The sequence below is a fragment of the Spermophilus citellus genome (genome assembly GCF_964194105.1).
Source record: "Spermophilus citellus genome assembly, chromosome: 4".
Classification (NCBI taxonomy): Eukaryota; Metazoa; Chordata; class Mammalia; order Rodentia; family Sciuridae; genus Spermophilus; species Spermophilus citellus.
In genome coordinates, this window is record NC_138185.1 from 5,456,479 (window position 1) to 5,471,951 (window position 15,473).

At 54.3% G+C, this 15,473-nt stretch overlaps 1 protein-coding gene across 1 annotated transcript in view; it reads left to right on the plus strand.

Moving 5' to 3' along the window:
* Nucleotides 1-15,473, plus strand: part of EYA2 (EYA transcriptional coactivator and phosphatase 2) — a 113,136-nt gene that overhangs the window by 36,297 nt on the left and 61,366 nt on the right. The window contains exons 5-6 of the mRNA XM_081291096.1: nucleotides 9,777-9,841; nucleotides 11,417-11,594. Coding sequence (XP_081147222.1) covers nucleotides 9,777-9,841; nucleotides 11,417-11,594 — 243 coding nt within the window. The remainder of the gene's footprint in view (nucleotides 1-9,776; nucleotides 9,842-11,416; nucleotides 11,595-15,473) is intronic.

The following is a 15,473-nucleotide window of genomic DNA, read 5'->3' on the forward strand; positions in this document are numbered from 1 at the left end:
CTCCAGGCCTGGGGGAAGCCAGGCCTGATTGCCTTGGACCCAGAGTCCCTCTCCTGGGGCCGAATCCCAAGGACACCTGCTCACACAGAGGAGGGACCGGAAGGAGGAGGGTCACTGCAGCCTGCGGCCGGAGAGCAGGAGGCCACCCTGGCATCCTCCGGGGGTGAGCGGGAGGCTCATGAAGACAGGGCCCGACAGCAGACCAGGAGACACAGCAGCTCAGAGGGCCTCGGCCACTGAACGCAGGTGGAAAACCCAGAGGCCACGTGAAATGGACCCACGGGCTTCACAGGGATCAACCCCCACCCAGAAGGCGAGCGCAGGTTTCCCAAGAGCAATAGAAACAGAGACTGCGTCTGTCTCCGTTCAGATGTGGTTTGTCCCCCGGGAGGATTCATGGGTTGACAGCTTTGTCCCCAGGGTGGACCCTTAAGACACAGGACCCTTGGGGGCTCTGCCTCAGGAGGAATTAAGATAGTTCCCGGGGGCTGCTGAGGTGAGCTCTCCTCAGAGGGCTGTGGTGAGACGTGCAGCGGGTCCCACCCCGTGATGGCCTCCTGCATGGAGACGTGACCCCTGGCTGCTGCCATGAAGCCATCTGTCCCGGGGGCCTTGCCAGGGCCAGGTCAGCGGCAGCCTGGTCTTGGGCTTTCAGGCTCAGGTCTGTGACCTCCACAAGCCTTTTGTCTTTTCTTCCCTTTCTCAGCTCAGGAAGCTGTTTCCTAGCTACATAAACCTCTTTTCTTGGTAAAGTCAGCCGACCTCAGGTATTTCATTCTATGATAAACAAACTAATACAGCATCAGACACCAGAATTCTTGCCAGTGGAGGGATGGAGAGTGAGAGGAAACCAGCCACGAAAAGAGGAGATCTGGGTGGGACTGACGTGGAAAAAGTGCCACGCACTGAATGAACTTCCCGTTAGCACCCCAGTGTGGGGCAGCAGGGTGGGCTGGCTGTGGCGGCTGTCCACACAGGGTTCCTGACCTGGGGGGACGCACAGCTACAGGGACGTCACCAATCCCTGGCGCAGTTGGTCTGAGCCTCAGCCTGCAAGCCCAGGTCCACGCCGTCAGCACTAAGTTGCTCCCAGCCTCCACTCTCCGGGGAGGCCAGCCTCATCCTGGTCTCTGGACCCTTCCCCAGGGCTCCAGAATCCCGGGCCCAGCTCTGGACTCTGACCTGACGCTGACGTGTTTGTGGGGCCCAGGCTGCTTCTGCTCAGGTCAGGAGCGCTTCCTGGCTGTGTCTTGGCCACCTGCGGGCAGAGGACTCTCACTGTTCTGTCCCCTGGGGGGTCACGCCCACCCTGCAGATGTGCTTTGGTTGGTTTGTTTGGTTTGGTTTGGGGTCCAACTCATTTGTGTTTGTTGCCTGCATTTCAAAAAACTGAGACGGCTCTCATACAGTTCCAGATTTCTGTCTTCTGAAAAGTCAGGCGCTCCGGCCACATGGATTCACACGCCCCCACTGCAGAGCCCGACGGGAGCCTTGAATCTTTAGGAATGCCCTGGGCAGTTTACTTAAAAAGCCCAACTGACATCGCCTTAAACCATAATCACATTTAGTGTGCATTTAGCAAGCCATCTGGTCCCCAGGGTTAGCTCCGCAGCTCAATTATATCTTTGAAGACTGGTTTCTTTTCATCTTTCCATGCCTCAGCCTCAGCATGTGGGGCTTTAAGCTTTTATGCTCACGGCCTCACGTCCCAAGATGGCTGCTGTAACTCCAACCACCACATCCTCTCATGATTCAGGGGAGGAGCCAGGTACAGGGAGGACAGGAAAACACTAGGTCAGGAAAGCAAGCTGTCTCTGTTGCCCTCTGTAAGGAGAAGCTAAGGACAAAGGGTTTGGTGATGCCTGCTGGGCAGCCAAGCGGTGTCTGCCACCAACTACTGCTGCTTAGGCTGAGCCGGTCCATGCCGGTTGGCCCCAGTCCCCACCACTCCCTCTTGCTCCACAACACTGAAGCCACTGATCACAGTGTCTGCCCCACGTCTGTCCTCCCTCCCTCCCTCCCTCCTTCCCTCCCGTCTCCTGCTGGCCTGAGAGGCCTCCTGGGTGCAGGGTGGAAGGGCCCAGCTCCTGCTCACTCTGCACCCCGCCCGCCCGCCTGCCCCAACTCCCTGGTGCCCCTTCACCCCCTTCCCCTCTGCAGTTCCTCCTGGGCACTGGGGGGGGGCACGCAGGGCTCCTGTCTGCTGGGCCTCTGCGGCCACTAGGTATCCCTGGGCCAGTGGTCTCCTCTGTCTCCTTGTGGCCGCCGTGTGTGGAGTGGTCGACTCTCCCAGAGAATCGCCTGTGGCGTGACAGTGTGCTGACCGCGTGTCACTGGCCTCCGTTCCCACAAGGCTGGTCAGTTGGTCAGCAGCCTTGCCCACGCCCTCTCCTCCCAGGCGCCGGGGCCCACGCCCTGGGACACGGGAGCTGGGACGACTCGTGTCGGCTCCTTCTCCTGCTACCACCCTGCAGCCCAGCCCAGGGTCCGCGGCCCACAAGGGGACCGTCAGTGACACCAGCAAGCACCACCCTGACCCGCTGGCCTTCGCCCCTCGGCCTCAGCCTGCTGACCCCGCCACACGCGGTCACGGAATGCAGAAACAGCTGGTAGAGGACAGAGGAGGGACTTCGGGGACCACCTGGGGCCACCCAGAGGGTTTCCTCAGCAGAGAAGCAGGACAGAGATTCCCAGTCACAGCTGCCTCCGCGAAACATGTCCCCGCAGGTGGGGCCTTTAACCTGAGGCACCAGGCACGCGGGACCTGGAATGCAGCCGTCCACTCCCACGTGGCCTCTTGGACGGCACAGCAGGGGCCAGGGAGGCACCCTCAGTCTCAAGCGGCGGCCGCTCTTTCATGTGGTCACCTCCAGACTCAGGGTCATGTGCCAGGAGCGGGTCGGGTGACACACTCGTGTCCCAGCCTCTGCACCGTGTGTCCCCGGGACCAGGGAGGGACCATCTTTTCCAACCGATATTTTGAAAGACCCGGAATCTCACGCCAGTTTCAAGCAGCTCCCCGGGCAGGAACTGTTTGGAGGTCTCATAAGGGGTCCATCCAGCCCAGAGTGCCAGGCCCTGTGTCCCCGCCAAGGAGGAGCCTTCTATGGAGACGCCGGCCCACCTGCTCCTATTGTCACAGGAGAGACGGGGAGAGGTGGGAAGGGCTGGCACTGAAGGAGTGGGGAGCTGTCCCCTGGCCTCAGGCTGGGCTTCAAGGGTCCCGTGGACTCAGGTGCTGTCTCCCCTGGGTCTCGCGTGCAGCCAGCAGGCAGAGGAGGTCACTGGCCTCCTGCGCCCCTCTGCGCCCCACCCTCTGCTGCAGGCCTGGAGACCCCACATGGGGAGGCAGCAGGGGCCCAGGTTGGTTCAGGTTTTTAAATTGATAAAATTCCCAGAACATAAAATCGACCACTTTATAGTAGATAACTTACAGGCGTCAGGTACCTTCCCAGTGAGGGGTGGCCACCCTCTGGGTAGCTCTAGGACCCTTTTATCACCCCAAAGGAGAGTCTGCACCCGTCGCTCCTGACCGCCCTCCCCGGCCCTGGCAGCCCCACCCGTGGTCCCCGGGGAGATCCACTCCAGTGTTCAGTTAACGGGGGTCACTCCATGGGGCTTCACATTGGCTACCACTGGGCCCCGCAGCCCAAGCGTCGTCCGCGTCGCAGCCAGTGTCGCTGGTTCCTCTTGATACCTGGATGACGTTCCATTGTCTGGAGACGCAGGACGGGTGTCCCTTTTCCAGAATGCTGGGGACAGAGACGCTTTGGATTTAGATTTTTTGCAGATTTTGGAAATATTGTCACACACATAATGAGACACCCTGGGAGGGACCTGCTGAGCTGACACTACCTCAGCCACGGAGCTCGACCCATCTGAGGGAGTGTGCGAGGCCACCGGGCTGCGTGGCCTGGGGCTGCCTGCCTGCGTGATGTGATTCTCAAAGTGTCATACGTGGGCGCTTGGGTTCTAGATCCTGGGATTCGGGGTGGCCCCCAGTCCTCGTCTCATTTGCCATCATCTGTCAGCGGTCATGCGGGTCATTTCCGCCTTAGGCTGCTGCGATGGGTGTCTTCTGTCTTCCTGGTGATTCTGGGTGATTCTGGGGGCTCTCGGGGCTTTTGAAGGAGTTGGCCTGCGGTTTCCCGTGGAGTCCCACACGCCCCACTTCCAGGCCCCCTCTCTTCTCCTTCCCGCCCGCTCTCTCTCCTTCTTTTCTTCCCTTTTCTGCATGGATTCCGGCCACCGAGCGGGGCGGGGGTCGCAGTGTCCAGCTCTGGCGCCCTGGGCTGAGTCCCAGGGTCTCCAGCACTGAGGCTCTGGAAACTGAGCAACAAGTACCTCCTTGGAGGGTGGGCAGCGGCACCCAAGGAGACCCCCCCGCCGGGCATCATGCCCCAGCACCGCTGCCACCACCAGGTGCCGAGGCCACCGCCAGGCAACGTCCCCTGGTGCTTCTCGCTCTCACTGAAGTGGAGTACTCGGCTCTCCCCTCATTTAGCACAAAGTACAGTCAAAACTAATCACCAGGACGTGAGCTCTCGGTGGAGGCAATAACCACCCCACCCCGCCAGGGAGACCGCGGTTGCTGAAGGGACTACAGTCTACGCAGTTCTATCTAAAGCACAAACGCATGCACGGGACCTAATCAGACGAAGAGTATAACTTGAATCTTAAATTTTCACGAAAGGAGGGGTTGTTAGGGAGAAAAATGTCTAAAAATGATCCCCGGAGCTGGGTGCCATGGTGCAGGCCTGTCATCCCAGCAGCTCGGGAGGCTGAGGCAGGAGGATCGTGGGTTCAAAGCCAGCCTCAGCAACAGCGAGGCACTAAGCAGCTCAGTGAGACTCTGTCTCTCAATAAAATACAGAATAGGGCTGGGGAGGTGGCTCAGTGGTCGAGTGCCCCGAGTTCAATCCCTGATATAAAACAACAACAACAACAACAACGATCCCTGGAGAAGGCTGGCAGTAATGAAAAACAGGTTGAGAAATGGGAAATTTGGAACTATTTTAATTTTTTAAATTATTTTAAAACAAAATCCAAAAATGCAATTTGATTTGTTGTTACGAGATTTGGCAGACCTATCGTTCCTCTGTGGTTACTCTAGAGGTGTCTACTCCTCGCCCCAGTTTCTGTATTCTCTCTGGACGTGGGGCGCCCTGTGGTGTGGGGCGGGTCCGCAGGGCACAGCAGCCTGTGCTCGGCCATCGCTGCCTTGTGGTCTGTCTGGAATGGTCCTCGCTCCTCACGGACCTGCTCTCCTGCTTGTTGTCTGTCTCCTCTCCGTATGTCAGGCGCCACCCCATATGTAGGACAGTGGTGCCATGTGGTGACACTGGGGACTCACCAGGAAACACGTGGCCGTTGGCGGGAGGGAGTGAATGAGTGACTCCTTCAGAGTGTTTTACTGAGCCAGGGGCCAAAAGTCAGCTTTTACCTGAAACTCAGGAAAGTTGATCAACCAGGTCAGGTTCTCCGCCACAACAGGCTCAAAATGTCCCTGATGTCCATCTGCCGTAGCCCAGCAGATGGTCAGCAGAGAAGGCCCGGGCATGGCAGGGTTCCCAGTCTGGGCAGCTCCCCACCCAGCTGGCCCCTCTCCGTCCTCCAGGAAGCCCTCCCTGATCCCACCTGTTCCCCAGTCAGCATTCGGGACCTTGTTTGTGCCCTGAAACTCCCTGGGAAAACGGTCCCCAAGAGCCCCTCGGCTTCCTTCCCAGCACGTTGCAGTATAGGGGTAAGGTTCGTTGAGAGGTGTGCCTGTGGAACAGTGGAGGTCCTGGGTACAGTTACAAGGCACGGCTGAAACTTCCTATGATTTGGCAGCAAACTGGAGGTGAGGAGCCAACTATATGGGAGTGGCCAGGCGAGCCCACAGAGGGGAGCCGTCCTGCAGGACTTATCACCAAGTTTTGACTCCTTACATTTGTCTAAACTAACTTCCTGCCTGTTTCAAGAACTTCCCGGGAGGTCAGCTTCTCCCCATTGTTCTTACTTGAGGATGCCCGGCAGCTCCTTCACCCTGAAGGACATTTCCTCTGGCTGTAGGACTCCGGTTGATGGCTCTTTTCTGTAAGCTCGGGAGAAGCCTGCGCCCCTTCCTTCTGGCCTCCGTGGGCCAGGAGCGGAGCCCACTGTCGTTTGGATGGCCTTGCCCTGGGCCGCACTGTGTTCACTTGAATAAACGGAGAAGAAACAGTGGATCCCACCCTCACAGGTGAACGGCTCTAGGACCTTGGCAAGTCCTATTCCGCAGCCCTCCTTTCTCTGAAGAGAACTGGGGCTGGTGACTGCGCCGTCCCGGGGTTGGTGTGACAGTGAAGTGGCACGTGGTGCGAACGCCTGGTTCAGGGCTTGTGCAGATGGCGCTCAGCAGTCCCAGCTGAATGAGGAAGGAACTCGTGGCCCGGTGCCCTGTGGGACTCGTGCTTCGATGTGCTGCCGAGGAAAGGCAGGAGGCTGGCTCCCGCCCGTCTCTGCTACCAAGGCTCTGAGTCACAGACTGGGCCACTTGCCTTCCCTTTGGGGGCCTCGGCCTTCCCATGTGGATGAGAGGATCTAGCAGCGACTCCTGATTCCCAACCCTGCTGTGCATTAGACCTCTCCAGACAGGTGTCGGCTTGGCTTGGTTCCTTGGGAGATGCTAATGCAGAGCAGGTTGAGCCCTTCTGTCCCATATGATCTGTCACCCTGGACATTCCTGGAGGTGTCCACGGCTGCCTACTGTCTGTCCTCTGCCTGCTCCTCTCCCGTCCCTGGGAAGACCCCTGGTGTCCATTCCAGCCACCACAGAAAAAACAGCCCAAGGCTCTGGAAACTTCTTATATGATGTGGTCGCAGTTCTTTTAAGTGTCCATCGTCCTCTGCCCACCAGCTCGTGGGGATGCTCAGGAAGGCCCGGCCAGCTGTGCTCACATCAAAGATTCCCTCAGGTTGGATCACGGACCTAAACATAAGAGCTACAACTGTAAAAAGAGACTTGAAAAAGCTGAGAACTTAAAAGCTTCTGTTGTTCAAAAGACATTGTTAAAAGCTGAAAAAGATAAACTGCAGGCTAGGAGATAACTTTATGAATCATATCTAATGAACAACTTGACTCCGGAATATTTAAAGAATTCATACAACTCATAAAAGGACAAGTCTGACTTTTTTAAAAATGGGCAAAAGGCTTTTTTAAGCGGAATCTCACTGTGTTGCCCAGGCTAGTCTCAGACTTGGGGACTGAGTTCCGCCTCAGCCTCCCAAAACCTGCGATCTGTCACAGGTGTGCACCACTGTGCCCAGCTAGGTGAAAGCCGTGAGTGGACATTTCACTGAGAGGCTAATGAGCACGTGGAAATCATCCAACATCATTAGTCATTAGAGAAATGCTACTTACGGTCACCATGAGATACCACTAGGCACCTACTGAAATGGCTCCAACCAAAAAGACCGAATACAGAGGCTGGAGACCCTGGAAACGAGAACCCTGGAGCCTGGGTAGTAGGGCCGAAAAATGACACAGACACCCTGGGAAACAGTGTGCCACTTATTTCAATGTCCAACATACACCTACCACATAACTCCACAGTCCACTCACACACTCACACACATGCGCGCACACACACACACACACACACACATATACACACACGCACACACACACATACACATACACACACACGCACACACACCCACATGCACACACACACACACACACACACATACACATACACACACACGCACACACACCCAGCCTGGTACACAGATGTTTATTGTTGCGTCATCCATTGCAGGTAAACATTGGACGTTGTGCGCATGCGCCACGGAAAACTATTCAGCGATAAAAAAAGAGTGAACCTCAGACACTGGCTGTAACATTGATGAGAACTAAGCCCCCGCTGGGTGAATGGTGCAGACATGTATTCTACCATCACATTTACATGAATTTCCAAAAAGTTCTTTATAGAATCAGAAACATTTCTGTGGCAGCTTGATGCTGGGGCTGGGGACTAGCTGTGAACAGGCAGAGGGGAACTTTGGGGTAACAGATGCTTTGAAACTAGATCATGGAGACAGTTGCACAATTCTACCAATGTGCTTCAAAGGTCATTGAACAGACACAGTGGTGGGATTTTATAGTGTATAAATTAGACCCTAATAAGTTTTTTTTTAAAGAGAGAGTGAGAGAGAGAGGGAGAGAGAGAGAGAGAGTTTCAATATTTATTTTTTTTTCTTAGTTCTCGGCGGACACAACATCTTTGTTGGTATGTGGTGCTGGGGATCGAACCCGGGCCGCACGCATGCCAGGCGAGCGCGCTACCGCTTGAGCCACATCCCCAGCCCCCTAATAAGTTTTTAAAATGCAACAGAGGCCATGTGTAGAATGCTGAGAACAGACCCCAGTCACACTGCCTGGGAGCCTCTCCCAGCTGCTGTCACCCCTACCTATGTGGCCTTGGTCAGGCACTGGACCTTTCTATGTCTCTCTTTCCCCATGAAGAGCTCAGCATGGTGCCTGACACACAGGTCACTGCTGGGTCACTCCCTTCTCGCTGCAGGCTCCTGCCCCATCAGCCCTTTTCCCATTTCTATGGTCTTCCAAATTAATGCCCACCTACCACAGGGCCTTTGCGTTCAGTGCTTATGAATATTCTTCCTCCTGAGATATTTCCATTCCTGGCCTCTTATCAATCGTGTCTCAGCTCAAATGTCACCTCAGATTCTCCTTCCCTGACCATCCCGGCTTAAATACTACCCCACTCGTGAATCCTTTTACTTATCCACTGAAGAGCACTTTCTAGTAGTGATGGTACAGTTTATTCCCATTTCGTAGATGGGGAAACTAAAGCTCAGAGAGGTGACGTCATTTCATTTATTCATTCAGGACAAAATTATCACTGCCTCACACTCATGGAGATGGCTGCTCTAAAAATGATAATAAATAAATTTTGCTAAAGATGAGGAACTGGAACCTCGTGCACTGGTGGTGGGAACGTGGAGTGGGACAATCTATGGAAGACAAAATCAAAAGCAGAGCTACCCTTGACCCAGCAATTGCATTCCTGGGTCTATATTCAAAAGAATTGAAGGTAGGGTCTCCAAGAGACCCCTGGACACCATGCTCATAGCTGCGTTAGTCAAGGGCAAAAGTTGGAAATGACTCAAATGTCCATCGACAGATGATTCGATAAGTGAACTATGGTCTATGCGCACGATGGAATGTTCTCTATCCTGAAAAGAGAAGGAAATCTAACACAGGCTGCATCATTAGATGAGCTTTAAAGACACTGTGCAGAGTGAAATGAGCCCGTCATGAACGCTGTGGGGTCCCCTTGGACGAGGTTCCTGGCCGAGTCAGACAGTCAGGAAGCAGCACGGCAGGGGTGAGGAGCTGTTCAGTGCAGAACAAGTTGGAAAAGGTCCCAGAGACGGGCACCAGGATCGCACGTGTCTATCATGCCGCCCAGCTGCACACTTTAAAATGGCTGAGATGGTGAATATTGGGTCATTTAACCACGATTTCTAAAATAAATAACTTATAAGAAGACAAACCTCGAGGCTCAAGGGAATCGGTGTTGTGTGCAGTGTCTCATTTCTGTCCCCAGTGCCCCCTGCAGAAGGACGTGATTTGTCTTCCTCACTTTTGAGGTTCAGAGAGATTTGGTAATGGAGGCTCTGATCCTGCCCCAGCCTCAGACCTCCAAGACCCACCTGGCCACCACGTCCTTCTCCTCCACCTCTCTCTCTGATTATGAGAAGCCTAATCTGTACCCCGTCTCCTCCTGCAGGTACGGCCGGCCTCTACCAAGGAACAAACGGACTGACCAATGCAGCGGGATTCGGGGTGCACCAGGTCAGCGTGGCCCACACGGCTATTTTCTCAGTTTCCCCTAAATCAGGGAGCTCAGACAGCCCACCTCACATGGTGTCCACCAGAATTCCCTCCTCTGAGTCCCACAGGGGCCGATTGGGCAAGAGGCCACTGGAAAGATCTTTTTGAAGATTTCCAGGATATCCTGGGGGTGAATGTTCCCTCTTGCCCTGTCCCCGCCCCCCACACACCTGCTGCATCTATGAGTGAGAGGCAGGTGTTTCTCCCCAGGCCACGGCCTCTCAAAGGGGCAGCATATCCTGCTCACCTCTGCATCCCTAAGGCTGAGAGCCCTGCACATAGTAGGTGCTTCAAAGATCCTGGTTAAACCAGCTGCCAGCTGCCATCGAGAGCCTCCGGTACACTTAGGAGTTCCTAGGGAATTCTCCTGCCAAAGGGCTCAGAGCCGGCGCCGGCAGCACTCCCCTGTGGTCTGCAGTCATCTCTAAACAAGAGACGAAGGTGCTTTCAGACTAGGTTTAAAACTGTGCCAGGGCAGATGGCCTCTGGACCCTGAGGAAGGCACCATTTCTTCTTCTGTGAGACGAACAGCTGAGTCACTGAAACCTGGAAAACACAAACACCGCTCCACGTGTGCTTGTGCATTTCCAGTGACTCCGTACAGAGATAGACACTCGTCAGTGCCACAGAACTTCTGTAGGTGTGATTAGGGACCCAGGCATTTGTCCCTGTCACCATAAGACCTTATCAAGAACACAGACTCCCTGGAAGTTCTGACTCAGTCGATCTGGGCTGGGGCCCAGGACGCTGACCTCCCCGTGAGTCCCCTGCAGGGGGGAGTACTGGTCATGGTGACGGTGGGACCAACCGTGTGAAACGGTGACTCTGGGAGGGTTGGACAGTCCACCCTGCTTAAATGAACTGACCAAAGGTGACTGACGTGTCGACTTGGTCTCCGTGACGCCTTCAAAGAACATTCTGGATCCCTCATGCTTCCAGGGGCTGTTGCATCGCACCTTTCTCTCAGGAGCCCCAGTGTGACCTGGGCTCCTGGGTCCACGTGGCCTTCGGTGTTCATTCGCCTCACTGAGTTACTGTGTGTGCCAGGCACTGTTCCCAGTGCTGGGGACACAGCAGTGGCCAACATGACTGTCGAGGCCACAGCTTATCCTTCAGGGTCACCTCCAACTGCCCATTCCTGCGTCCCTGTCCCTGGGAGTTTTTCTAGTGCACAGGGCAGGCAGGAAGTGCCAGGGTGTCACCCCTGGAGCAGCGCTCGAAGGGGGTGAAGTGGGGTATAACCCCTAGCCCAGGCCCCAGGGATGCCCAGCGCGCGTCAGCTCAGCGCCCACTGAGGAAGCCGACCAGGCTGCCCTCCCTTCCCTTCGCGCTCACCCCCCTCCCCTCCTGGGGTCTCCTTCCCCTTCCAAATGTGCTACTTGTACTGGTCCTTGCCCTAGAGTCGCTCCTGGGAAACCGCGGTGAAGACACCCCTGCCCTTGGAGAGCGTTCACCCTCGTGGGGGACAGTTCTGGGCCCAGGGGTGCAGCCCAGGAGGCCCCCTGCTCACGCCGGGCTGGGCTTTTCTCTCCCCAGGACTATCCTTCCTACCCCAGCTTCCCCCAGAGCCAGTACCCCCAGTATTACAGCTCGTCCTACAGCGCTCCCTACGTCCCGGCCGGCAGCCTCTGCCCTTCGCCCCTGTCCACGTCCGCCTACGTCCTCCAGGAGGCACCGCACAACGTCCCCAACCAGAGTTCTGAGTCCCTGGCTGGTACGTACGTCGTCACCTTCGGGGGTCACTGTGACTGTGTGGTCTGAGCTCCTACATGAAAGAGGGGCCCAAATGTGGTTTAGTTGTCATGAACTGGTCACCCCAGGGCTAAATCCACCCCCAGATGTGTTGTGGCCTTTCTGTGTGTGTGTGTGTGTGTGTGTGTGTGTGCGCGTGCGCGCGTTTAATTGTATCCAAGTCCAAAAGTAGAAATGTTTACCTAAAAATCCTCACTTCTGGCTTCTTTTGAAAGCTCTGCTGGCCTAGCCAGAGTCCCAAGGAGCAGTGCTTGGTTGAAACAGCCCGCCTGGTGCATTAAGGAAGGGTGCGAGGATTCCAGCGCGGGCAGCTCACCTGAGATCCCTTACCCACCTGGCCCACGTCGGCCTCGGAGCCTGAACTGTGCTCCAAAAGGCAGGGAGACTGGTATCACTACCATCCATTTTGAGCCAAGGACATACCTGTTGGTCTTCTCTATTTGTATACTTATTACCAAGTATTTATGAAGCACCTGCTGATTTTCCAGGCAGTGGAGACTTGGTCTTTGTAGAAAGTAATCAAATAATCACACAAATACATATTTAACAACATGATAAGAAAACCATAACTCTCACAAAAGCAGGTTTCATATTACCTAGGCCCCTTTCCCAGATAAAAACGATGACGGTCAGAGTTGGGAGCGACTGGCTAGTGCTTGGTGGCCCTGAGATTTGAACCCAGGCCTCTTGGTTCCAAGTCGGGGCTCACGCTGTTCACTGGCCCTGCATGTTGAGACCGTGTTACCTTGCAGCCCAAGTGAGAGCAGAGGCATAGAGGCGCAGAGCCTTCAAGGGGTGGTTCTGTCTCCAAGAGGGGCTTGGACACGGACTGCAGGGTCTCAGGACAGTAGAACACTTCCCGCAGTCCCCAGGCATTCTCCCCCAGGGGCACAACAGTTTTAGGCCACCTCTATGTTAGCCAGGCTCTGCAAGCAGGCTCCTCCCACCCCACGGGGCTCAGTGCTGCCTGCAATCGCAGCTGTCCCTGAAAAGCTCCCGCTGGTCCGGACTCGGTCACCTGTCCATCCCCAGACCCATCTCTGTGGCAGGGAGCTGCACCCTGGGTCTCACGTCCACAGCTGGAGCTACAGTTGGGGTCAGCTGAGGTGAGGGAAAGGGGGTTTCCAAAGAAACCCAGAGCTCATAAGCAGAGGACGCACGGGGCACCCAAGAACAACTGCTCCCGGCCACGCTGCCGATCGCTGGTGAAGAGTGTGTGGCAGAGTCCAGGTCCTGGCCCTTGGTGATCGCAGAGCCTGGTGGGCAAACTCGCAGCCGCTCAGCAGCCTGCGGAGTCTTGCATTCATTCCCCGGACATGCTCCGGGTGCGTCTTCCCGCTTCGAGGTGTGCTGGGCTCAGCATTAAGTAACGTGGCAGCAGTAAAGCCTGAATGAAGATCCCTTCTTCTCTGAAAGCCACTAATGTGACGGGGCTTCGTGGAAGCCAACCTAGCATGAGGGCGTGTGGACCTTCGTGAATACGGATTCAGGGGAAAGAACAGAAAAGGAACAGCTGGGTGCTCAGTGTGGCTATGGATTCAACCCAGAACGTCCCGCCCACAGAGGGCAGAGTGTGTGTGGGGGGTGCTTATCCCTGCTTTGTTGACGGACGCAGACAAGGTGGACGAGCATTTTTAAGTCAGCTCTTAAGGATGTGCGAGGCTTGAGCATTGATTGGGTCACTGTGTTCTCGCTCCAGCGTACATGCAGATGCACAGAACCTATTTACAACTTCTCAGTTGTTTTCTTTGGAGAGCAGGAAGTATGGCAAACTCCCTCTTCATAATCTTGGATCATCTTCAGACACTTTGAATGTGGCCGTTGCCATATGGTTCCAGCAATGGAAAAAAAACTGATGAGAAATTAGGGAAGAGAGGAAGGACAGAAGGAAGACTTAATTAGATGCTACTATGTATCCATGATCCCAGGGCAAAGGGGACTCTAAAGACCCCTTTCCAAGAATTTGGGTTATGCCACAAGGTCATCTTTGTTCCCCGTCAGAAGTAAGCATAAGTGACACTGTCTCTCTCTGAATTCCTCTTTCTGTACTCCCCTGTCCTTCACTGATCCTTCGGTCTAAGGTCCAACAATAAGTGGGTGAGTTGGCTTTTACCGTGGGTCTAACAAGCCCGCATACACCCTGATGACATCCACAGCGGTCAGCTCCGACTCAGGTCCCTGGCCTCCTCTCCCCTGTGTCCATCATGAGGGAAGGGCATGTGAGTGGGCACACTTCCCACAAAAACCAGTTGGAAACTATCCAGGGTCCCCTCCAAGCTCCAGAGGCTGGCGGTTCACACGCTGCCACCAACAGACCCACCTGCCGATGCTGTTTTGACGCTCCCACCCTCTCCTGCCTCAGGACACTCTGCGCTGACCCGAGTCAGCAGCTGCATCACTGCCCACAGTGGACGAAGCTGCTTAGAAGCTAACTAGCACACTTCCACATGACCCCCGGGCCAAAGGGAGATTAAAAAGTACTTAAACCAAATGAAAATTAAAACACAACTTATCCGGATTTAGAGAATACCATTAAAACTGTACGTATGGGGACGTTTGTAGCGCAGAGGGTCTAAATCAGAAAAGAAGAAAGGTCACAGCAGGACCTCGTCTTCCACCTGAGGAAACATTGAAGATCAGAATGAAATCCACGAGCTCCAAACCAGAAAAGGTCAGAAAAAAAGGAAGGCACAAAGTCACCCATGAAATGCAAGGTGTGACGTCCCAAGAGTCGGCCAAGGACAGCCATGCGATGTGACTGTCATGCCCAGAATCTGACAACCTCCGTGAAATGGACACGTTCCTCACACGACGAAACTGACCAAGCTGGAGAGGGACTGAGGCAGACTGACTTCCGAGTGTGTGTGGTCATATCAAGTGAAGCCGGCTCTCCTGGGTGACTGTGAGGCTCCAATAAAACAAAGAAAGAAGAAGAAACTACCAGAACTCACACAGGAAGAGGTCACCTAAATAGGCCTGTGTCTGTCAAATAAGTTGACTTTTTGTTGTTTTTTAAAAAATCATAAAGAAGAGCTGAGCGTGTGACTCCATGGCAAAGCATCGGCCTATCATGCTGGAGGCCCAGGTTCAATCCCCAGTACAAAAATAAAATAAAATAGATCATAAAGAAGATGCCAAGTCCAGATGCCTTCACTGATTCTATATAGAAATATACTTTCTACACAAATTCTTCAAGAAAATTGAAAAAGAAGCATAATTCTCAACACATTCTGTGGTCAGTACTATCCTGATATCAAAATCAGACAAAGGAGAAAACTACTCACCATCAGGCCTCAGAAACTCAAGTATAAAATTTCTGAACAAGATATTAGCAAATTGAGTCCAACAATGTATTTTAGAAGGGTGGTGTCTGTCCCAAGGATGCAGAGTTGGTCTGAATTTGAGATTCAATCAATATAATTTGCAACATTCACCAACTGAGGGGCAAAAGATTATTTCAATAAATGCAGAAAACACATTGGATAAAACCCATCATCTATTTCAAAAACACCAAACCAGAAGTAGGGTATAAAAAAAGCCTTTTTAAATCAGAAGGCACGTGTGATGGCCTGAACGTTTGTCCCCATCAGCACCACCACCAGAATCCGTACCCTGCAGTTCTACTCATCCATATGGTGGCATTGAGAGGTGGGGCTTTGGGAGGTGCTTAGGTCATGAAGGTGGGGCCCTTATAAATGAGGTTAGTGCCCTGACAAGAACCTTAGAAGAGGAGATGAGAGCCAGGCAAGGTGGCACACGCCTGTAATCCCAGCATCTGGGGAGGCTGAGACATGAGGATCACAGGTTCAAAGCCAGCCTAAGCAACTTAGTGAGGCTTTAA